The sequence below is a fragment of the Hemicordylus capensis genome, chromosome 3 (genome assembly GCF_027244095.1).
Source record: "Hemicordylus capensis ecotype Gifberg chromosome 3, rHemCap1.1.pri, whole genome shotgun sequence".
Classification (NCBI taxonomy): Eukaryota; Metazoa; Chordata; class Lepidosauria; order Squamata; family Cordylidae; genus Hemicordylus; species Hemicordylus capensis.
In genome coordinates, this window is record NC_069659.1 from 170,453,663 (window position 1) to 170,479,099 (window position 25,437).

At 42.2% G+C, this 25,437-nt stretch overlaps 1 protein-coding gene across 6 annotated transcripts in view; it reads left to right on the forward strand.

The window, feature by feature from the left end:
- The first annotated feature begins 9,885 nt into the window (after positions 1-9,885).
- Positions 9,886-25,437, forward strand: part of DACH1 (dachshund family transcription factor 1) — a 553,005-nt gene continuing 537,453 nt past the window's right edge. For 2 of the 6 annotated variants that reach the window (XM_053307879.1, XM_053307882.1), the window contains exon 1: positions 9,886-11,099. In XM_053307879.1, the coding sequence (XP_053163854.1) occupies positions 10,318-11,099 (782 nt within the window). In that variant the 5' untranslated portion in view covers positions 9,886-10,317. The remainder of the gene's footprint in view (positions 11,100-25,437) is intronic. The other 4 variants (XM_053307878.1, XM_053307884.1, XM_053307883.1 and 1 more) reach the window with 3 other exon arrangements.

Below are 25,437 nucleotides of genomic sequence, written 5' to 3' on the forward strand. Positions count from 1 at the left end.
GAGCACGAATGTTGTCTTGAACCGAACTAACTTCCAAGTAAATGTGTTTAGGTTGGGTGTATAGTTTGGGTGTATTTGGGTGTATAAATACCCTGTGCGGTATTATCAGTATAGCAAGCCTGGGCGGAAATGACCGGTTACCTGTCCTGTAATTGGAGATAACAGATCTGCAGTCTCATCGCATGCATGTCTCCTCGGAAGTAGGTTCTCACTGAGCTCAACGGAACTTACTCCCCAGTAAACACTTGCGAAACACAGAAGTCCATTTGAACTTATTGGCACAGGGACTTACTTCCGCAAAAGCATGCTTAGGATCGCGCTTCTGCAGGCATTGTTGAGGTCAACACACGTTTCCCAACTCAGCACCCGAGACGCCGATTTCTCCCATTCCCTGCCCCAGCCCGAGCCCCAGCCCCAGCCTTTCTCTCTTTCAACACCAAGGCTATTGTTTTGTGAAACTGATTCTTATCATCCCATTGGGGTATTGTGTTTCAGCAGTGGCTCTTAACAAAACACAAAAACGCTCAACACACACTCACTGTTACTTGCTTTGAAGTTAAGCTGTGTCACTCGATTTTCATGTCTGAATAACTGCAAAGAATCGAGATGACCCAAAGTTCGTCCCGTTGACATTAAAGCTCGCCCCCACCCCGCGCGCTCCAAAAAAGGGCGGAGGGGAGCAGGTTCCCCATGACCGAAGGCTGTTAGAAGCGCAGGTCCTTTTGCCATCATCAGAGTTCCGTACAACTCACTACATCTTTCCACCTCCCTCCCCTTTCTCCACCCGTAACCACGACGAGTTACATCATAATTAAATTTTTGCTCTCGGATCCCATGCGAGGCATGCTAAATGAGGAGCAGAATAGAATTTTAAGTAATTTGTTTGTATTCTCATCTGGTGGGGGTGGGTGGGTTGGAAATTAACGGCGTGGCTAGGTTGAGTTTACTGTTAAAGCCTGGAGAGCGAGAGATTGCTTTGCAAACATTACAGTTATTATGTCTGCAGTTGGTACTCTTGGTATAAATTATTGATCAACCATCTTATTTTTCTTTCTGCTTAATGGATATTATAGCATTGCCGTTTACAACGCTATGGTTAAGATGGTGTCAGCACTTCCATTATAATACCTCCCTTCTTCTTCTCCCCTCGCCCCCCCCCACCCCCTTTTATAACGGTCTAGTAATATAAATCTGCTTGGATCTCAAACTTCCCCAACAAGCTATTCTTTTTCTTTCTTTTTTAAGTGTGGTGGGGGAAGGCTTTTTTTTTTTAAAAAATGTTGAGTTAATTTTGCACATTAGCCATTAGCAACCTCTGTTTGTCATGTGGCAGTAGCGGCGTTTTGTAAGCACGCTGAAAAACCTTTCCAGTGTGGTTTTTAGAAGGGAAACAATTAGCTTAGGAGCAGTTCAGTTGCTTGACTGTCAGGCATTCTCCATTGCCAGAAATCTTTGCTTCCTCTCTTTTAGTCTAAGGCACATTTCTTCCTAGACTAGATACTGCAAACTGTTGCGCCATTCTTGAAAGAAAGGGGAGGGGGCGGGTGTGAGTGAGTGAAACTGTCCCTGTTTCAGATTCCAAAGCCAAGGGTTTTTATTTCCTAAAAGACTGAGATTCATTAAGGGGGAGGGGCGGAGAGATGCTCATCATCAGACAAGGAATCTAGAGTTTCGCCTGCTGAGAACAAAGGAAGTAGACGAAGAAGGTTACCTGGTTGGGATCCTAAGCACATATTCTTGGAAGTCAGGGATTCCACCAAAATAAACCACTTAGCTTCCACGTGTGTTTTTAGGCGGATGGGATGTGGGGACATTACCTGCTTTAATCCGAAGATAATGTACTTTCATTCATTATTGTTATTTATATTTCACTTTTCAATAGAAAAGTTCTCAGAGTGGTTTACACAGAAAAAGAATACTAATGCTGTCTTAAAAGAAACGCAAGGCAGGCACCACTAGCAGCCACTGGAGGGATGCTGTGCTGGGGTTGAATAGGCTCAGTTGCTCCTTCCCCCTGCTAAATATAGAATCGTTACTTCCAAAGACGCACTCCAGTTGTCCGGGGTTATCCGGTCCTCTGACCGGCTATTTTCAAACATGGCTAAATATCGCAAAAGCCATAGATTAGTTCGTCCAAGACGCGCCTTCTTACTCTACAAGCAGGATGGATTGTGTGAAAGGGTCACCAGTCCTTTTGTAAGAGCAGAAGCAAGAAGGTGAGGGAAGGTTTGTGTTGTTCCTGTCCTCTAAAATTTCCAATAGGAAGGATTTAAACAACTTTCTCCCAGTCGGCACGTGTGTTTGGACAGAAATCCCACTGGTTTCAGTGGAACAATTCTAAATGTCGCTTGACTGGGATTTCAGGCTTTGGCGAACGCGTAAAGGCAAGCAGTAAAGACACAGGTTTTTGGTTTTTGGGTTTGTTTGTTTTTACAGGAGATGGATAAAGTTATCCTTGTCGTTTCGCCCCTCTGCAGCTTCTGAGACTCAGAATACAGGGTAGCAAAAGAGCCTGCAGTCTCCCTCTCACCCAGTCCCATTCATCCCCATCCGATAGATCTGCTCTCCGTGGATAAGCGGTGCTTTTGGCCGGTTTTTAACAACGCTGTAGCGTGACCATCATGGTGAATACTCAAAGCGATGGAGGGAGCGCAGCGCATCTCTCTCCACAACTTTCTCCCCCTCGTCAGTCTGAAATAATAAAACCAGCCCAATGGTGCGTGTTGTAAAGTCGGGCGTTTCTCTCCCGCCCCCACTGTTTTAAATAAACGGTGTAAGGGAGCAACTTAATGAGCCTTTGGTCATCTGCGATCTTCATCCTTTGGCACCGTCAGCGTGCGGGTGTGTGCTGGAGAGGGAAAGCGCTCGCTCCTCCCGCCTCTCGCCCCCTGCCCTCGCAGCTGATGATCGCCTCTTATTCAGCGGCGTGTCCTTGGACAGGCGGAAAGGGAGGGAAGTAGCTCCTTAGTGGGTGGGAGGAGGGCAGCTGTAGACGGCAGATGCGTGGGGAGCCGGGCGGCTTTCTACGCAATCGGCACCCCTGGGCTTCTAGTCCGTATAAAGTTAGTTGCTACACACACGCAGGCAGAAATTCGAATTGTTTCTGGAGAGCAGCAGGACTCCCCCCCCCTTCCCCTCTCAGTAAAAGGAGCCTGGGAGGGACAGAGTCCTAAAGCACTGAGGAGAGAACCACAGAAGGGGATGTAGGAAGGTCGAAAGCTTTGGACCAATAATCCGCGCTGCTGCCAAGACAGCAGAACTTGTGTATTTACGATCTCCCAGTCCGATTCCACAAGTGGTTTAATAAGTTACAAGTACTCCCAGGAGCCGTGCAGATGACCGTCGCACCGCAAATTGGTAGCCGACTCGTAAGAATTTTATCCTTACAATTAATTAGGTCGGATGATTCCTCCAACAAAGCTAACTAAGCCCCGGCGAGAAACCTCGCTCACTCATCTTACGAGCTCAGACTCGTGTCTCCTACGGGTAAGCATAAATGTCGAAATCCGGTCCCACTGATGGTTGTGAATTCACTTCCGATAAAACTGTACTTCCTTTCGACTCTATGCATGTTTACTCAGAAGTAAGTCCCACTCGAGCAGTGTGTAAAGTGCATAGGATTGTCCTTAGGATCGCAGCCTAAAAGCTATTCACCTTAAGGTTGTGAATTGCGGTTTGAATCTACCTGCTTGCCTTTCAAACGCTCTGTAGGGACAACCGACCTCCATTCTCTTATATCCAATTTACATTTCATATCCAGTTTGTTGAACTTTCTGCCACAACTTCTCTTATAAGTCTGACAGAGGCTGTGAATATTTGCACACACAACTCCACAAGCTACGTCCCGGGCTGCTACAATCCTAAACATCCGTAGGCTGTTGAACCCTTTAGAGCTTGCTTCTAAGTAAGCAAGTTTCGGATCGCGGTGCGCATTTGGCAACTTCTTTTTAAAGCTTTTCGTGCGGGTTTCTTTCTTTCTAAATGATCTATAATGGGGATTGTTCCAAAGTGTGTGCTGTTTTTGTCCAGTCTGTTTGTGGCGGGTTACTAATGCATTGTTTGACTGACTGAATTAGCAGTCATAACAATCTGGCAGTCTGGCCATAGGAGTGTGTTCCAATTGATTTGCGTTATGTCTGGACTGGAAACTCCAGCGTTAGGGTCTCTCTCTTTCTTTCTCTCTCTCCCTCCCCCTCCCCCCACGCGGGGGGCATTGCTGGTAACAAACTCCGATCTCAGTTTCAAGACATTTCTTCTTCTCCCCACTAACATGTATATAAGCACGATCACAATTCACATTGGGCCGACTTGCCTTACTGGGAACACATCTTAACAAGCCTGCAAGTCATTTCAGATTCTTCCCTTGCCCTCTCCTCTCCCCCACCCTGCAAAACCAAACCTTTTTGCTTTCAATTAGAATAAACATAATTAGAGAGCTGCCGTGCCTTGAATGGCAACTACCCCTTTGTATTTGTATTAAGCGTGTTATCTAGTCGTCCTGTCACTGACAAGAAGCCTGCGTGTATTTATATAAGGCGAGGGCGGAGCTTATGTCACCAAGAGGTTAGAAGTTCGAAACCCAACACCTTCAATATTCAATAGCTCTTTGGTCAAAATTTTCAATATTCAATCTCTCTTTGGTCAATATTTCTAGATTCAGTTTAACGTGTTAGAGGCAATAGAATAAATACATACATATATCCTCGTATACTTTTTGTGTGGGGAGGAGGGCACAAGGCTGTAATTTCTTCACAATTAATAAACCAGTTAAACCTTGGCCCTCCAGCTCTTTTGAGACTTCATCTCCCATAATCCCCCGCCACAGTGGCCAATTGTCAGAGATTATGAGAGTTGTAGTCCAACATCTGCAGGAGGGCCAAAGCTGTACAGTCCGGCCTTAAACAGGCTACCTCTCCTCTTCCCCTTTACCCTCAGGATGCTTTTTCAAAGACGGGCGATCTACTCCAAGGAAGCACTTCTACAGCGTAACCAGGCTTATTCAGTTCCCATGGGAAAGGAAAACACGGCACTTCGGCTGGATCATATCCGTGGTTAGCAAGATCTTCACTTTGGGAGGTTCCAGAACGTGTACTGCCAACTTTCTGCCTCTTTGCTATAGTGGTGGCTCCCATTCGGTCCACCGGCTCTCACGTTGTCCTTAGTAGGGTTACTCTGGAGTAAATGGGTGGTTGGATTGCAGTTAGTGTCCTTTCCTCTAACCCCTTTCCCCTTCCACTCATTTTTTAATCTTGGCATAAATCAACTCTTAAAAAAATAAAAGAATTATTGATCACACAGCAAGCCTCTTTAGTCACCCCCGCCCCCTTGAGAAACAAAGATTGGTCAATAGGTAGAACGAGGCTAAGTATAATTGGGTCACACTCGCTGTATTTCTCAGGAAAGGTGGCGGGGCGGGGGAAGAAGACCAAATAAACACCGGAAGAGTATACGGTAATGAGTTTAATATCGAGATCCGTCGCCACACATACAATCCAACTCCTTTCCCTCTTCCACCCTTTGCTGTCTTCTGTCCCCCACCTCCCTGTTTTCCTAAAGATAAGTATTTGTATGCCTGTCTGATGAGTTTAAATATTTATTTGCCGGTAACGACAGAGGAGGAAAGAAAGAAAGAAAGAAAGAAGGGGGGGGGGGGATTGTGCCACTTTTATCTGCTGTCACTCAGGTACTACTAGAACACTTAACATTCGACACCTCCAGCGCGGCGTCTGAACCGCATCTTACACGTTACTCGGCTGCCCTGGGCTTAATAAGCCAGTGAACTCTGGAGCAGGTGTTTTGAAAGTAATAAATTATAATAACTATCTATTCATCTTACTGTTTCCAGCGTGCATTCTTTATTCATCGAAAGGGTCAGGGGGGGGGGGGGGCGGGAGGGAGAGAGAGAGGGAGGGAGGCGCTGCCCTGAACAAGCTGTGTGGAGCAGAAGAGAAATCCTGCTTCAAACAATATTCCAGGACAGAAATTAAAGACTTCTTAATTAGTGCAGCAATTAAGCTTTCTTGGTCGCATTTTAATCAGCAGAGGCCCTATCAAAGGACAAACAGAACGATTTGCAGGTCTTTGAATTTTAAACAGTCTTATTGATTTCAGCACCATAAGTCTCCTACTTCACACACACACACACACACACACACACACACACACACACACACACACACACACTTTTCAAATATAACTTACCATACTTGGGAGTTGGGCTGATATACATTCTAGGGAAGGCATGTGGCGTGCAGGGTGGGGGGGTGGGGGGGAATAATGATAATCTAACAATGACTTGAAAAGATGTCTTTTTAAGAGCCCCAGGGTGCTCACGGTTTTTAAAGGGAGCATGACATTTTTTTAATCTAGATGAGGCATTGCAACCCCTCAGTTCTAAACATGTTCACTTAGAATGTGCCTAGTTCGGAAGTCAATACACTCGTGGAAAGGGCGTGTGTGATCCAGGTCAGTGCTAGTGTGGGAAGCACCATAGTTTACTCAAAAAAGAAAGACGTCTTTAAAGAGTCTTGTACCTTTTTTCCTTTGGCCCTGATCTCGTAGTTTTAGTGCGCAGGAGTCCTCTCAAGACTCCGTTACTTACAATGAAGGCATTTCTGAAAAGAAGTAGCCCCCGAAGGAAAGCAGTTACATCAAGTACGAGACTTTTCATTTGTGTCAAGTTTCTGGAGAAAGTACCAGTAGTACGCGAAAAAGAAACCTCCACAAGATGCGTGCTGTAGAACTTTCTGCCCGATCCTTAACTATCGCCAGATGCAAGTTCCAGGGGCGTAGCTAGGGAAGAGGGGGCCCTGCTTGGCCCTCTCCCCGGAGGGCCAAAGTGAGGGAGATAATGAAGAAAATAGGGAGGGGTGGAGCTGGGGCGCCCTCTGGAGCTGGGGGGTCGGTTCTTTGGACCCATCCGCTCAATTATTGCTACACCCCTGGCATGTTCACTGTACTTTTGAGAGTGTATTTCCAAGTAGAGATGCTTAAGGTTGCAACCATGCTGTCCGATCCTGGGTATGTATATTTGAAAATAAATCCCAAAGAGTTGAATACTGCTTTCTTCCACGTACCTAACCGATGCATTGCAGCCCAAATCAACATCAATCCAAATCTTTCTGCTGAACTAAGTTGTTACTCGGTAGCCACGCTTTGAGGTAAGACAGTTAGGGAAGCTTTTCCAGACTTTTATCGTCAAGAGAAAGGTGTAAATACACATTCCCAACTACCAAGGCTTTTAAGGTACTGATTATGCCAAGTTCGTGCGGTTGAAAATGCCTCCCCATTGAAAATATTGTCTATATAGACTTCCTCGGGCTCTCTCAATGTTTTTGATACCCACGGCTTGCTTTCAACCCACAACAGTTTTAAAAAGATGTGCTTTAGAAACTACAGAGTCAAATCTTTGGTTAATTTGAAGTTCCTAGTACACGGCAAGCTTGTCCTGAGACACCTGTCACTTGTTTGAACATGTCTTTCTATAATTGTTAATGTAAAAAAGCATGTCAAAACCCTGGTGGCTCCTATCTACTGAATAAACAGAAACCACAATACAACCAGTGTCGAACAGTCTGACGTTCCATTGATGTCAATAGGAAAGTTAAGCACTTGCTTAAACCATGTAGCAATTATATCTTTCTAGAGCAATCAAAGCAGTTTTATATACCATTTCATGAAACTGCACAACAGTACTGTAAGGTAAAGAATCATTGCATTTTGCAGATCTTTGGTACTGAAACCATGAGACTGTTACGGTCCAATTCTATGCACTGAATTTCATGAGACTTACTTACTCCCATGTAAGTGTGTGCAAAAGATTGAAACCTGAAGTGCTACATAGTGTCAGTTTTAAGGGCTGACTAGTTTAGCATTTATATATGCAGTTTTTATTGACTGTTTTTCAGTGTTTTTGAGGAGGGCAGATGCCGAAACGCGTTGGGCATTTGCGCACGAATCCTTTAACTTCTGTGTGAAGCTCTATGTCCCTCCCCCTTTTCTCCATCCGGATTGCCTTTGCCATCCATACTGCAAACTTCCAAAGGACTAGAATAAGCGCGGAAGGTCACGTATCAATTGCCTCGGTCAGTATGTTCAAACTAATCGGCAGCAGGCCTGCTACTCAAAGGGGAGCCACAAGTGTCAACAACCCTCCCGTGCGGTTTCTCATACGGGAGCGGCTAGAGTACAGACCATCCACGCAAACACAAAGTTATGGTCCACGTTTACACACGATCCATAAAAAACAAAGCACGTTTTAGTGTCCTTGTCTCAAAGTGGGTGGGTGGGCGCGCAAGAGAGTTAAGCACGTGCTCTCTTTCCTTGAAAGAGTGCAACTTAACTTTGAATGGATCGTGTCTTACGCTGGGACGAAATGCACACACCTCTTTTATCTGGCAGGACTCGGGGCATAAAAAGCGGGGGCTTGCCGCACGCGCTTATACATGCTTATCCAAAAATGTCCGACTAACTTCAATGGGATCCTAGCCTTGATCTCCCAGAGTCACCTGTTGGTCGCGCAGCGCTCATTAAAGCACGCTCAGTTTTTCGAAGTGTTGTAAAGCTGCTTCACTGCTTGTTTGCAATCGCAACTCGCGTTAGCTCCAGTGAAACAAACCGTGAAGTTTCAGCTAATGTATGCCACGCGGGCAAAGCCGCACCAACGACACGCAAATTAAAACTGGGTATTCTGTGGTTCAGAAAACGCCTCTCTGTTGGGTGGGGGCACTTGATCGGAGCTTATAGGCGAACATCTGCCCCTTTCTATACGTCTACCCAGCCAGTTGTTGGTTTTTTTTGCTTTGAGAATCCCTTCCCACAACAGATGTTATTTCTCAACTGCATTCAGTGCAAGTACCTTGAGCTCTTTGATCCATAAATGCCTATTACTTTCCGGAAATGCTGTATATTTCCCCTCTTTCTTCTTCGAGCGCTTCACGTTTCATCCAAGCTCTTCACACAACAAAGCGGTCTAAGTCGCGATAATTATGACGCTTTCCTCCCTACTCCTATTAATAAATACACAACTTCCAGTCAATGTTCTCTGGAATTGTTTGGTATCTTCAAAGGAGTAAAAATAATAACAATCCAGATTGTTACCCCCCCTCTCCTGCCCCTTCTCGATCTTCCACCCTAGTTTTGAAATGGATAGTTCTTTGAAAGTAATAAGTAAATAACAATTAGGCGTGGGAAGCAGGAAGCTCCCCCCGCTTTTTTTTTTTTTTTGCCATGTGTGGTACAGAACCGTTATCTGATTCCTTTCCGGAATCAATCTTTTTTTTAAAAAAATGTTCTAGTTTATCTATCACTTGTGTTGACAAGCGATTGCTGTCGTGGGGTGCGGGGTGGGGGGAGACGGGGGAATTGGAAAATTACAGAGCTCGCCTCTGATGGGATGAAACGTGAAACATGTAATCTAACGGTTTCTGAAGAGGGGAGGAGGCATCTGCGTGTATCTGTTTCTCTGTCCCCCGCCCCCCACCTCCAAATGTGTTTCTCTCTCCCCCACACACACTCTTTTGCTCCAGGTTCCTGGTTGGATAATTTAGGTTAATGCCAGCGAGGGAGGCTTGGACTGCTTCAAAGGGTATTTCAAGTTGCCGGAGCTCCGCCCCTCTCTCTGTACCGTGTGACAACAACAACTCGTCCACGTCCAGAGAGCGAGAGAGGCTGGAGCCGCGGTAGCAGCAAGAGCAGCGCAGCCGCCGCCGTCGCCAAAGCAGCCCTCACAGCCAGCGCTTTTTCCCAGCCTCCCCACCCCCCCACCTGGGCCAACCTTTTTGCTCAGTGTTCTCTCAGGCAGGAGAGAACTCAAGCCCTGCACCGCAGCCCGCCTTCTTCCTCTTTAACGAGGTGCGCGAGCGGAGGGGGGGGGGTGGTGGTGGTGGCAGAGGGAGAGGGAGAGAGAAAAGACAGCACCATCCAAACACTCCTCCCCTTTCTCTCTTTTGTTTCTTACACCTCCTCAGCGCCACTTTCTAAAGCGGACTTCTCCTTTCTGCCCAGTTGCTGCCGGGACACTTGGGCGCTGCTGCTCTCCGCTCAGCCTCTCTCTCGCGCGCCTGTACTCCCACTCTTCCCGCTCCCCCCTCGACCAGCTTGGCTTGGGTGGGCTTTTTAAATCTCTCCACGGTGCGCGCCGGGGCCAACTTTTCCGCTCTCCCCACCCCGCTTTTTGGGTTTGTTTCCTTCAGAAAGAGCCCACAAGCCCGAGCCTCCCCCTTTCCATTTCTCCTTTTTGCCCCCCTCTCCTGCTGAGGGGGTGGGTGGGTGGAGGGGGGGCCGACTGCTGCCGCTGCTGCCGCCTCTAATGTGACCATGGCTGTCCCGGCTCCTTTAATCCCTCCGACCCAGCTGGTCCCCCCTCAGCCGCCCATCTCCACTTCGGCCGCCTGCACCGCCACCACCAGCACCTCCTCGGCCGCCTCTCCTCCGGCCAGCGCTCCTTCAACAGCGGCCTCGGCAGTAGCAGCCTCTTCGGGGACAAGTCTATTCCGGCCGGAGCCCGTCGTAGCAGCGGCAGTCGCAGCAGCCGCCGCCGCAGCCGCGGCCACAGCCACTTCCAGCAACGCGAGCGGCGAGAGCAATTGCAGCGCCAGCTTGGGCACCGGCAGCGCTTCCAGCAGCAGTGGTGGTGGAGGCTCCAACGCGGGGGGTGGAGGTGGCGGCAGCGGAGGAGGAGGTGGCGGTGGTGGTGGAGGTGGCGGGTCGTCTGCACCCAGCGCTGGCACCTCAGGCGGCGGGGGCAGCGTGCCGGGCAAGCCGGTGTATTCAACCCCTTCCCCGGTGGAGAACACGCCTCAGAACAACGAGTGCAAGATGGTGGACCTGCGGGGCGCCAAGGTGGCCTCCTTCACGGTGGAGGGCTGCGAGCTGATCTGCCTGCCGCAAGCGTTCGACCTCTTCCTCAAGCACTTGGTGGGCGGCTTGCACACGGTCTACACCAAGCTCAAGCGCCTGGAGATCACGCCTGTCGTGTGCAACGTCGAGCAGGTCCGGATCCTCAGAGGCTTGGGCGCCATCCAGCCAGGCGTCAACCGCTGCAAGCTTATCTCCAGGAAGGATTTCGAGACCCTGTACAACGACTGCACCAACGCAAGGTAACAGAGAGAGAGAGAGAGAGAGAGATGCGCGCGCGTCTCTCACACGGTTTGCAGAGCTTCGAAACACCCACCTAGCTCATCCCTAATACACGCACACTTGTTCAGAGCGCCTCTAGGGCGATCTCTGCCTCTTCTGCTGAGTGTAAACACGTGCAGGTCGACCCCAAGCAAGAGTAACTCGAAAGTTCAGTGCAACTTGTCTGCAGTCCAGTTCTTTTATTAATTGAAGTTAATTCTTGCTGATTTCAGTGAGGCTTGCTCTTAAGCAAGCGTGCACAGAATTTCAGTTTTGCTGCCTATGAAGCTTGTTTAGGATTGCCCTTAAGAAGAAGAAAAACTCTGCCTGTCTTGTGCCAATTTGGTTTCCTCCACCCACCCTTTAAATGCAACAGCCTTGGGAAGGTAGGAAGACAGGGGAGACTCACAAAATGCAGACTTGAACACACAGGCCCGGTGTTTAGTTGGCAAATTGAGAGATGATGCCCAGCACAAAGTGGTGCTTGAAACTCGAAACCCCTCCCCTAACTGTACATAAGTGGGGACTAGCTTTAGTTCCTGGGTGGAGGAGGGAAATATACTTGGCATGTGCACAGCAATACCCTTGTTTCCGGACAAATTTGCAGGTACTGGGAAAGAAATACATGTCCCAGATAATGCAGGGAATGAGAGTTAGGGATCCTAGCACTAAAAAACAGGTTTCAAAACCCAGTCCTGTAAGCAATGATATTACTTCCATCACAATCTTGCCAGGGTGACATCACTAATTTTTCTATAGCATGTAAAAGCTTAAAAAGCAAGCAAACCCTAAATCTTCCTCTTTTTTTTTTACACCTTCATCTTTGCTCCTTTCTCTAGGAAATAAATGAATTAGCCTAGAGAGTGGGGAGAAAGAAAAGGGGAAGGTTGAGTTTTAAGTTTGCCTGCCATCTACATCTCAGCATAGAATGTATCCCTTGTATAAAACTAACAGTTTGCTGCCAGATGCTCTAAGTGGGTTCTGTTGATGTCAGTGGAATTGGTTTCCAAACACGTGTTCATATGATTGTAGTGCTGATATGAGTTAGTTACTCCAGAACACTCTGAGACATAATCGATAATGCTCTAGACAGGGTTAAAAAATAGGTTTCTATTGCTTTGGTGTGTGTTTTATATGGAGTTATGATTCTAACTTGGAGTTGTTTTGGAGAATCTTCTTGCAGTTACAGTGTGCCATTTGTTGGTTTGGAATAAGGAGTTTGACCCAGTGTGTGTGTGTAGCTGTAGTTTAGTGTGGAAACCTCAGATCAAAATTCTTATCTCTTTGTAGAGACTTAGTTACTATTCTATAACCTTCTCTCTCTACTCACGTTGTTTCTCTCATAGAAGCTGAGTGGATGACACCCTGAATGATCAGAAAAAGAACTCTCGAGTTTGCAAAATGAGTTTAATTGAATAATCAGTTGTAGTAGAATAACAGAATTAATAATGTAGGGACAAAAAGTAATCTTGTGAACAAGTAAATCTGGATTAATTTAAAGCAAGGCAATTTTAAATCCTTGATTTAGATAACCAAGAAAGGAAATTTCACTGTCCTCATTTTGATTTTTCTGAGCAAGCATGCATATAAATAAGTTTCTATAACAATTAAAAACATATTGGTATGAAGTTAATAAAATCATTATGATATTTAGGAACATAACCCAAAACCTCTGGTCATGCTGTCCTTTTATCTTTTGTGCTACAGAATTGGTAGAGGAACAAGTATTAAATGGTTTTTTGTCTTGCACTCCTTGTACACATGTAAGGACACTAAGCATGATCACTTACTTGAAGTCTAAGTGCCCACTGCTTTCTGTAATCAAGGGCTGACAGTACATCTGTGATAAATTAAGTGTCCGTCCTGTTTGGCTGACATTTTAAATATTCATAATTTGGACAAAAGTAAATACAATATATGGTTATGGGTCATACTTATAATACTTGACCTTAAAAGTCATATTTTTTGCTCCTAACTCAGAGATTTAATGTAGTTAAATTAAATTAACCTATCTGTTTATATGCAGATATATATACATACACACACACACACACACACACTTAAAAACAACAGAGAGGTCTGTCTGTCCTCACAATCATAACCTGTGTTCTACCCAGGCTTGGGAGCTGTGTGTGCTCCCAATGTTCGGTTATGTGGAAGCAAGGTAAGAGGAAAACCTGGGTAGGAGTGATTGTGTGGAAGCAAGGTAGGAGGAAAAACTGCCCAGGTTTTCTTCCTACCTTGCTTCTACACAATCACTTCTACTCAGGGTTTCCTCTTATCTTGCTTCCACACAACCCAAAACAGGGAGCACACATAGCTCCCAAACCCAGGTAGAATGCAGTTTTTGATTGTGTGAATGACTTCAGGGTGTAGTGACTAGTAGATTGTGAATATACTAAGTAGGGTGACCAGTTGAATTATCCTCACACAATTGAAAACAACAACCACAGAACACCCCCCTCTTCCCCTTTAAGTTTAATATTTCAGAAACACGATGCATTAAACAGTTAGAAGTAGGGGCATGAAACAGTTCCCTGTAAGGTCAGGGAATAAAATGAAAGTGAAAAGTCCCTTTCAGGGAAAAAAAGCTGGAGTACTAGAATATAAATATAGTAAGTGGGCCATTTCCCTTCAGTTCTACGGTACTTACTTTGTTGAACATACAACACACACACACACACACACACACACACACACACACCATTTTTAATAGACTGACTAGAAGTATCAGGAAAAAAAATCTCCTAGCCTAATTCTTTGTGCTGTAAGATAATCAGAGTGTTCTACTTTCTTTTTATTTTGCTGGTTAAACTCTCTGACTCAAGGGCTTGCCTTCTTTCATATGAACAGAAGGTTTGTCCAATAAAATGTATCATCATCATCTTATTTCTTTCTCTTGTTATTTGGGACCAATGTGGCAATAGCTCATTATCCAGAACTGGTGCTGTCAAGACAGAGCTGTTTTGCTAAGTGACAATCCTGCAATATATTTTTTCAGGTAGTATGAGTTTTTGTGACCCACTTGTTCCTTTGCCATCTGACTTTTCTTCCTACATTGTCCACAGGGTACTCTGCAAACAGTCCAGAGTGTGCTTTCTTGATCTCATTGGCAAACCCAATTTAGAATTTGGCAATTAGATCATGTTTGGGGAGATGCTCCCTCCTCCTGCCAATTGGATAATAAGCAACTAAAGTAAAAAAAGAGTATGATGGAGTAGTTTTTGTCTGTGTGGGTTGTCTTGTGTTATAAGACATCTTGCTACAGACCAGTAGGCATGCTGGCAAAAACTGCATGTTGTGCAGTGGATACTAACATTGCCTTTGGGACACACAGCAGTATAGCTGTGCACCTTTCTACTAACTTCCCTAGGATCAATTGAGCTTGACAGGAATCCCGTGAAAATCTCTATTTGGCATTCAAGAGGAGTGGGCAGGGCTGAAGGAGCAAAGGAAGGAGAATGAAACCTAACAAAGGAGGACTTTCCTATGTCTGAAGGAACAATCTGCTTTAGACTGGAAATTTAAAGTCTAAGAGCAGTAGCACCAATTTTGTTAGTTTTAGAATTAGGGAAAAACCTGCACTACTTACTAGTTGCACAGAAAAGTAGTAACAATAATGAAGCTGTTGTGACTGAAGAGCAGTAAGTTTGGAGACTTTCTTTTCTCTAGTGAGGATTCTGTGACTTTTTCGGACACCTGTGTGTGAAACTTTAGATCAGGTTTGGCAAACAGTTGCCAGACACACTTTTCACTATTTGGAGGTATATAATCCCTACCCATTAATAATTTGGGTTTGCCTCACTTTTTAAAACTGAGATTTATTAAGATACACAGTAGCACATGGGTAATTAACCCCTGATGAGACTTCTGTTGACTTGTAATAATTGGTTATCACTGTGTAATTTCTCTTACTGAAGTGGGAATAGGGCAGATGATTTTATCTGAAGAGTCAGGAGACACTACAGAAGTTTTCCTATATTGAGGGATTAGGATGTTCAGCTTAATAGATGAGAATATTTCAGAATAACACCTGAATGTTAGTGTAACTGCAGAACACATTTTATTTTAAGCTGCATATTTTTAGTGTACAAAAGCACTGTTCTTTTCTTGAAAATAATCAATATTGTTAGTATTTGATATTAATAACTGATAAAAATGAGTTGAATTTTTGTGGGTTAAGAAGCTCACTATATCTCCTTTACTATTACTTCTAATACTTCTGAGTGGTTGCTGTATTGTAATCCAATATGGCAAAGGATTAACCTCAATAAGTTTGCATCTGATAAACCTAAGCAAATAAATTTATTAAACAATTATTTAGTAAACATGTACAAATAAGGCAGCATTTTTCAAGTTGGCGGGGGGTGGGGAGGTTAAAGGAATTTCTCATCAGTACACATGCACAACTTTATTTTTTACTGAACTTTTCCTCTTTTTGATACATTTCAATTTTCAGTGATGAATAATACAGAAGCTATAACTAATTAGAACTGCATCTGTCTAGTATAACACACACATACACACCCTACCATCTAAAATATTTGTTTTGGCATTTGCTGTCTTGCTCATCACTGGTGGCTTTATCTAAAAGGTCTTTTTACTTATTAACTATTGAGTATTCATGGCTGAGGAACTGTTGATTTCAAAGCACTAAATATTTTGTTATGTATATATCTCAGCAAGTTGACAACCTTGAACAACATCTTTTTTTGCTAACGGTGATTGGGGAGTTGATGATGCTAACTATTTAGTCAAGGCTAATATACTGTTTAATCAAATGGTATTTCAAGAAAGCTATTAATTTGTTGTGAATAATAATCTAATTTAGTTCTGTTTTAATGTTTTGATTCATTAGTCATTACTTGCTATGAAGCACTTATAACGATTTATCGGTATAAAAAGTGACATATTTTGTAAAAAGTAGTAGCCGTTGGCTTATAAACAAGCTGCCTGATTTACTACGTCTTATGTAAGTACAGTGCTTGTATTCATCAGGATTGTCTGTGCAATGATAAACTGCTGTATTTTTAAAAGACAAAAGACTATCTTCTGAATATTAACATACGTTGGTTATAATAATTAATTGCATTTCCACATGCTTTTGTCGTATCTCATGTACAAATCTTTCTATAATACCAGTGTTACGTTTCTCATGCTTCTCAACTGTGTCTCTCAGTCAGTTGTAGAGATCATACATTTTAATACTTTATTTTAATAAATGCAATAGTACTGTACTATACAATCTACAAATAGGGCTTGCCCTAGAATAGTTTGCTGTCACCAGTGCAACATGATCAGTTGCTGAGACTGTTTCCCTCTTCATAAAAATCTTTCTTTTTCTTTGCCAAGCAATGAATGGTGAACTGAATTAAATGCTATGGATATGATTTAGGCATCCAAATAGCATCCAATAATGGCATTAATTTGGCTTCGTAGAACTCAAAGGTGCATAGGAGCTGATGGAAGACCAGCAGGAGAATAAATAGGGGGCAGAGATGAAAAAACAGAACTATGGGAAAAAACCTAGAAGTTTTTTTTTTTTTAAATGGGCAGATCAGTGTATAGATCATAAATATGAGAGCCATTGGATTTGAGCCAATTCATACTACTGCCATGCAAGCTTACTTCAAAATAAATCCCACTAACTTCAGTGGTACTTACTCGCTAGCAAGAGTCTTAGGATTGCAACTGTAGTATATCACTGATATCTCCAGTCCAAGTCCTCCACTTAAGTATCTAAATCCTTTGAGTTTGTGGATTGAGGCTGCCTATCAGCTTTTTTGAATAATGACTGCAACAATGCCAGTCTGTTATACAGCTAAACTTGTTAGTTCTTTGAATGCTGGATTTACTAATTCATTTCAGAATGCTTGTATTTTGTTCTGGAGTTCTGCCACAACACAGTCATGCTCATGAATCCTTTCAGTTGGCATCACTGGCCTTTAGACCAGGCCTCATGTGAGTGCAGACTTGTTCCTTAACCTTTGTCTGATCTTACACACAATTCAAGTAGGTATTACTATTACTATCAAGCTATTACAGTAGGTATACTGGCAAGCAAAGCAAACTAAAGTAAAGGTTGTATTATGTAAGAATAGAAACTAATTGTTTTTGAAATACAGCATATCAGGGGCTTATAGAAATAGGTCTTTATCTCCAAAGCTTGGTTTCTCTTGCTTTTCCCCCTTTTCTGACTAAGACTGGATGGTATTTCTTTTTGGATGATACATTTAAATACATTTTTCAGATTTTCATTGTTTAAAAGTTAACCCACCTCCCCTGTATGTACAAATAAAACAATCAAATTTATATGATTTATGGAACAGACATTTTATCTTGCAAACATATTTACTGACATGTAACTTAAAAGCTGTGTGTGTTCTTGGATTTATGGTCAAAGGAGATAGCTAGAAAGACAGCATGTAAACGATAAGCATTATTAGAATAATGTGTCTTGTAAAATATATAGAGCATTAACCTGTTTCTTCATCATCTTAATCATTATTTATTTTTAGAACACATAGTGCTATAGTTCCCCCTCTCCCAGTTTATACAATATTTACTGATGCAGAATACAAATTAGTGAATGTAACTATAAGTTGATCATTTAATTTTCACTTTGATATTTAACCTTCTAATGGACATATTTCCCCATCTTGCTCCTATCAGGTTTTCAGTGATATCTGTATCTATATTTATTAATATTCTTTGTTGGAGGGGCTAGCTCCTTTCTGACCCAGTCAAGTGATTAGTTTAGTTCAATGGCTTCTATCCATAGATGTTAATAATGACATCAGCTAATTCCAACAAGTGTTTTACAAATGTATTGCTAGTTTTCTATATTTACATTTAATATACTAAAGGCATAAACTTATTTACTTGGTGTACTCTTATTAATTTTTTTGTGTAAATTTAGGATATATTCTTCTTTTCTTTCTGTGAATCACATGGCTTTTCCTCAGGATACAATATCTATTGTTACTAGTGATATTATTTAATAGTGCTGAATCTTATTGAATGTGTATTTATTGATATTGAATGTATTATTATTTCTTAGATAATTATGGATTACACGATTGCAAGCAGTAAAGCAACAACTTTTTCTTTACGTTCTCATGTAAAGAAATTTTCATTTTCTTTTTTCTTTACATTCTTCATTCAGATGATATATAATTTCTATGCCTAGTTTTTACTGTGAGAAATTAAAATATATAAATAGCTGTTGATGCGTAGAAGTTACTTTGATTGATTTGTAATAAAATACTTGTGCTTTTTGCCCATGCACATAGACAATTAGGATAGATGATGTTGCATTCATTTGGTATAGCTTTTCGTTATGAAAAATTCTGAAAATTTATGTTTCCCATTATTTAATATTAGTCTTGAATTGTGTGTCCTTTACTAGGTTTTGACAATATCATTCCAAACTTCACTGATCCATTGTCTGAAATGTGCTTCATGTATGATACGCATAACTTATGACAAAAATTGAGAATTTTGTAACATGACCAACCTTACATTGTCATGGATTTATAAAGTTTTCATAGCAACGTCTTCTATCATAGTATGTGTATCATCACATACAGAAGACAACTTCTGTATGCAAGAGGCTTCTATTTTGTAATGTATATGTTTCTTCCTGTGTGAAGACAGTAATTTTTTGTAAGATATCTAGACCCATTATAAGGAAGTTTTTCTCTTTCTATTACATATATGTAAAAGAAGTAGAATACAAGTGTTTATTGGTTTGATTTGATTTGTAGGGAAGAAAGTGTGAGTATTGATGACCATCAAACTTTGCTCATGCAGCCCAATCCTGTGCACACTTATTTGGAAGTTAATCCACCTGAGTTCAATAGTTCCTTTCAAGTAAGTGTGCATGGGATTGCAGCATTGTTTTGTATCTCTTTTCTTTTTCATTATGTAGCTGATTTTGTGCTTCATGGATTTGTCAATTTATGGAACTCAATTAGAGTCTTGATTTAGGGGTTTTAATTTTTAGCTCTGAATTTGTTGTTTCATTCCCAGTCTGGCTCATTGCAGTAAAATTCAGGCTTAAATACAAATACTATTACTTAACTAGGCTGTGTATTGTATTGACTGTAGTCTTCGTTTATGGTGAACCTATTTAGTGGAGAATGGAGAACTTTTTATAGTAGCTTTGGTATGAAATCTGTTATGTTTTCTAGGTTCCGTCAGAGTCAGATCTTCAGCCCTAATACAAAATATTTTAACTTCTAGGAATTCATATACATATGTCAAGTAATGAACTGGATTGTTGCAATATTTCATTTGATGGTGTATCTTTAATATTTTAAAATGTATTTTAAAAGTGTATGATCAGGAATGTGAAGTCATTTTTGTTATTTTGTCATGGGTTAAAATGTAATATTCACCCCAAACACTTTGTTTGTTTGATAGTTTACTCTTACAGTGTAACTGTAGATTCAACTGTTCCAGTCTGACATAAGCAGAGCTTTGGCCTGACTTTATGGGAAAGGGATTGCACTTTTCATTTGGGGTACAGAACAATTCTAGTTGGTCTCACTTGGGATTATTTGAGTATACCATTGTAGGCTTCAATCCTAAATACATCTACATGAATATAAGTGCCATTGGAATCAATGGAACATATTCCAAGGGAATGTGTCTTGACTGCAGTATTGCATGCTTTCCCACAAAACATTTATTCAGAAATAAGTTCCACTGACTTTAGTGTTGTGAATTATTGATTGTTCTAGCCAAGTTACAACTGCAGTCTGCCTTTGGAGATGAAGTTGTGTCAAGTTGATGAGGAAGAAGAGAGAAATATCTTTTGTTTTAATATCTACGTGATACAGTTTTATGTGTGCTTCACTAATCAAAAAGACAGATGTAATTTCACATTAAAGTGTACAATTTTGGGGGAAGTTCAGTCTTTTTTGAGAAGGAGCTGCTTTTGTATAAAACTTATTTTCTCTTTTCACCTTTAAATGCTAACCCAACCAAACTGACATGTCAGCAAACTGATATAATGTCAGGATCCATGTAACATTATGTGCAATTCATCCTGAGTGAGCTAAACATTGCTTTACACCTTTAGGATAGGTGCAAATTGAATTAAGCAATTCAAGTTGCTTAAACCAGCTCAATAATTTGAAAGAATGATTAAGGATCTTTTGCTTTATTAATTCTCTTGTCCCTTAGCCTTGCCAGAGATTGTAGTACAGCTGTGTATTCATAACACCTTGCTAAGTAATGAGATGAGAAAGAGAAGCTACCACTACAAATAATTTAAAATATCTAGCATATCTGTGATAATCTTGAAGTCAAATGTGTATAAGGGATATATATTTGAAGAGCATAACTTGCAGGCCTGCCAGAATAATTGTAGTTGTAAAACACTGTGAGAAGCATTTGAAAAACTGTTTTTAAAGCCGTGGCAGTATTTAAAATAGGGATGTGCAGAACCACTTTGATCACAAACAGGTTTGATCGCAAACCGGGCCAGTTCAAGTGGTTCGGTCACAGTCTGCTTCAAACTGGTTCGAGCTGCTTCATCAAACCAACTGGCCCAATTGATTGATTTGACCAAACTGGTTCTCATATCCATGATTCGGTTCAAATTCAGTTCAGTTTGGACCGAACCATGCCAAACGGCCTGTGCACACCCCTAATTTAAAAAGTTTAAATTAGTTAAATTAAATCTTAAAGTTTAATTGAGAGCCCCCCCCCTTCGTTGGGATAGTTTTACCTACTTGTATACATGATGCATATTTTCTTTACATGATTTTTGGTGAGAGCCAGTGTGGTCTAGTGATTAGAGTGCTGGACTAGGACTGGGGGAGACCTGACCATGAAACTCACTGGGTGATTCTGGGCCAGTCACTGATCTTTTAACCTAATCTACCTCACAGACTTGTTGTGAGGATAAACATAACTATGTACACTACTTTGGGCTCTTTGCAGAAGAGCAGGATATAAATGTAAAAATAAATAAAATCTTAGTATGCTATAGAAGTATGTTTCTTTCATAGCCATGAATTTTCTTTAAAAATTTACCAAAAATATATATATTAAATTGTTCCTTTCAGCTGTAGATTAACAACATTAATATTTTGTGGTTGCTTAATACACTGTAACTGCTGCCAGTTCCATTTTTGGCTTTCAAGATTTCAAGAGGAGGTTATGGTACCATTTAGAAGTTTCTGTAGCTGGAAAAAGAAAACGATGTTATAGTGCTTTCTTAGCCTTGAACTGACATGGTGGAATGCCTGGATAATTTTGCTGGTAAGATGTCCGGATGATCTGTAGTAGAGCTGTTTAGAAGCAATGATGGTGGTGCATCTTTCAGAAATGAATTCATTGCATCTTCCTTTCCGGTTTTTCACTCGTCATTCCTCTAGAGCAGTGATTTCCAAATGCTGTACATTTGGAGAACCTTTTCCACTCTAACATGCTCATTGAGGAATCGCTGCATATGTATGTACTGTGGAACCCCTTGCATTATAAATGATGTTGGGGGGGCGTTTTCAAGGGTACATGGCTGGTTCAAGTGGAACATTGCAGGCCTATTGGGCGTCATTGCCACCCTGCATGTATTGAGATTATACTCCATAATACTTTGCAGTGTAACCATGGGCAAACTTTTCTGCCATTACTGGTCTTCTCACTGAGAACCTCCAGTGAGTTTCAAAAGTAACTTAGGCTTCTCCAGAACATTGTGTGGGAGTCATAGTGGCTTGAAATTTAGCTGCTTGGAGGCTGTCCAGTTAACCCTCTTTTCATTGTGTCTACTCATATATGACAGGATTCAATGGAATTTTTGCTTTATAGCAAAATGCTGTAAATTACAGAATTTTTGCTTCACATGCCAGGCCTTGTGTATATTTGAGGGTTAGGAATTGTTAATGAAACTGCCCTGGGGTGATTGGTGAACACCCCTAAATCTGTGTTCGGGCTTGTGTGGGGAAAGGACAGTTTCACGTCAGATTTAAATTTGCACAAAGTTGTGGACCCAGGAAATGACTGGACTGAGGCAAGATTTAAGTTTAAATATAAAGTATTTATTGTAGGGAGGGGATACAGCAGAAACAAATGGGTGGTTAAAGCAATGTTATTCCTAAAAATATGTTTAACTGCAATGAGGCAATCTAGCTTAAAGTCTGAATTGTATAAGTTCCCAGGCGGGCAAGAGAAAGAGGCTTTTTAGAGGAGGTGATTGGATTTAAGAAAAGGGAATAGGGATAGAGTTGGGCACACAGAGGGGTAAACTTTCATATCACCTGATCTGGATGAAGGGATCTCAAGGCTCCTGGAACCACTGAGGGACCTCATTCCTCAGGGACAGCTCGGTCAGGGGTGAGAAGGTTGGAGGGGTTAGTGGATAGAGGTGAATTCATGAGGGTGCTTCCACCATGGAACCAGCTTCCTATGTTAGTGGGGACGACTGGGCAGATCAGGCTGGGCAAGAAAGCCGATCTGAAGAGTGGCACAAAGAACTGAACAAAGCCTCATGTGGTGACCTGTGAACAGTCAAACCCCCAAACAGCAGCTGGTGACTCCAACGTAGTTAGTACACAAAGTGCACATTGGATTATGAAATTGGGGTTTGTTATACCCCAAAACATATCCTGGGGGCACATTCCAATCGACCTTTTTTGTTGAATAGGTGTGTTGGGTAAACTGGCAAGAATTCCATGGTTGCTGATTGCTCTTCTTGAGTGTAACAATGTGGGAACTGTCAAGACATGGCAGGGCTGTTTGTCATGAAAATGCATAGGTGTGAGAAGAGTAAATCTGCATGGATGGAGGGTCCAATAATCCAATCAATCAATATGTATATGAATTACTTTGAATGGGTACATCTTTTATGTCTTGATCACTGACCCAAACTCTCTTGTGAGGGGTGGGGGCTTATCTGCGTTCTTCCTGCTGAGTTAGTTGGTGCATTAGCTTGCTGCTATCCTTTGCAAAAGGATGGGGATGGTGAGGCAGTTCACTCTGGGTCGTAGAGTGGCCTTGCCTGAAAGTTAACCTGCTTTAGTCATCCTCTGGGGTCTACTTAGGGTGTCCCAGCATAGGGAGGGTGTGCATCTGCTCTCCTTTCCAATTTGCTTGTTAGGAGTCAAATCTAGGGGCGACTGTCCCACTATCAATTTAAGTGATGGCATTGTCCCCATGTGTCATAAGCGGAAAGCTGACAATGCTATGAGGCTCCTGAGCATATCAAGAGTGAGATCTCCAAGCCTGGAGTCTCAAACACAAATGAGAGGGGACTCCTGGGAGTCGCCAGAAAAGCACTACTAGCAACAGAATCTTATACTAGATTTAGGTGAGGTGCAGAATGCCTTACAGTAGTGTTGCTGAATTTACATGTGTTTGAAATACCAACATGTTAGTTCTTAGGTCACCATCTGCCTGTAATGGCTAAAGCAGCCTGCTTTATAAATAGCTGAGAATTATGTTTTCCCCTACCCTCTGGTTTTGAGAGACATAATTTGAAAGTTTGTATATATCCAATGTATACCAGTAAATGGTGCCATCTCTCTCTCTTACTACTTTTTCTCAGGGCCCAAGACAGTAACTACTGACCCATCCAAAGGTTATATATGGCACTTTTCCAGAATTGATATTTCTATTCTGCTACAACATGGGATGAAGAAGAATTTTTCTCTCACACACAAGTAAAGTATTGTGTGTGGAACTGAAGCAAGTTCTTGCAAAATATTTTTTAATGGAATATTTTGAGTGTGTGTGTCTGTCTGTCTATCTATCTGTCTGTCTATCTATCTATCAATGGATTTTTGTGAGCTGTACATAGAGATAGAATTGGAGCATGAACAATAAATATTTCCCCAATCTTACAGTTCCTTCATGCATAGTTTTACTTTATGAACGGACATTGGTTGTTTCTGTTCTCAGCTTTGCCATTGGCCCTAAAGACAATCTCTTTAATTCCTGTCTATCCCTTCTTATTCTCTTGTGAAATTTCTAATTCTCAAGAGTATCGTGCAGGATAACTACTTGTTTGAATAATTTCTTGTGAAAGGTTATTTGATAAGGAAATAAGTTATTTTTGTCCCAGAATTCATATAAGGTTTACCAGATAATCTGTGTTATCTGGAGGAGAGAGACAGTGTAAGATGATGGAATCAGTAGATCCCACACAACACAAAAGAGGGGAATGCCTAAACTGGTGCAAACCAATATTTTTGGAAAAATATTGAAAATCCTGATGCATTTCAAGAACATCCTTCTTCTGGGGATGTAATTTTGCCAACATATTGTTTTTCTATGTATGTAGCTTTTAGTTATAATGTTCTCTACGGATGGAGAAGCTATAGACTCTTCCCTGTTTCCCCCTGGCACCCTAAGCCACATCCCCTGCATCTGACATCAACTGCAAGGGGCGGGGCAACCAGCCTCTACCAGCCGCCATCCCTGCTGGCCAGCATCTTGCTGCTGCTGCTACTTAACTGTTGGCCTCCAGTGGGGTAATGAGCTGCACAGTTCGAATAAGGATGTCACATGCTGGGCATGCAATGTCCGTATTTGAACTGCACAGGCATGTAGTTCAGCTGGCCAGAGAAGAGAGGAAAGGCCCACCAGTGGCTTGCCCTGCTTGGCTCACCCCTGGAGGTTTGTCGGCATGTGAGCTGGAAGAACTTTGTTTCTTAGTTTATTCTAATCAAACTGCTTGAAATAAACAGAGATCTGTTCTTATGGTTTGAAGTGGATTTCAGATCTTAGTTTATTTCAGGCATTTAGCTTAGAATAAATCAAAATCAGACAGTTTGAAAGTCATGACTGACCTTGATTTGTTTCTAACCACAGTCCAAAGTAGGATTCTTTTGATGTGAATGCAGTCAGGGGAAGGGAGAGCACACGCCGGAAGCTAGGAGGGGTTGTGAAGAACTGAGATTTGATTGTGGTTACAGGTGATGTCTTAACCTGCACTAGGGCTCATTTGGAATGTAAAGTCCCCCCCCCCCCGCCTACAGTCTTGTGCTCTTTCTCCTCCCTTCTTGTATATGGATTCCTTCCTTCACTTTCTGGTTTTTGCTAACTATAGTTTGGCATGATATCTGAACTGGCCCACACTGGTTAGGGGATCTGGAGGACCCATTTCATATGCTTGGAGAAGAGAATTGGGATCATTCTGCTTATTCCTCTCTGCAACTTCCTTGGTCTGTTATATCCAGACTTTGTCCTCTCCACTGTTTCCTTTGCTCTTGTCTCTAAATTTTGATTTTGAATGATGCTGGAGAACTGTGATCTGAAGGTGAGGCATTATGATTAGTGAAATCTGGGAAGGGAAGAGCAGAGAAGGTAGTG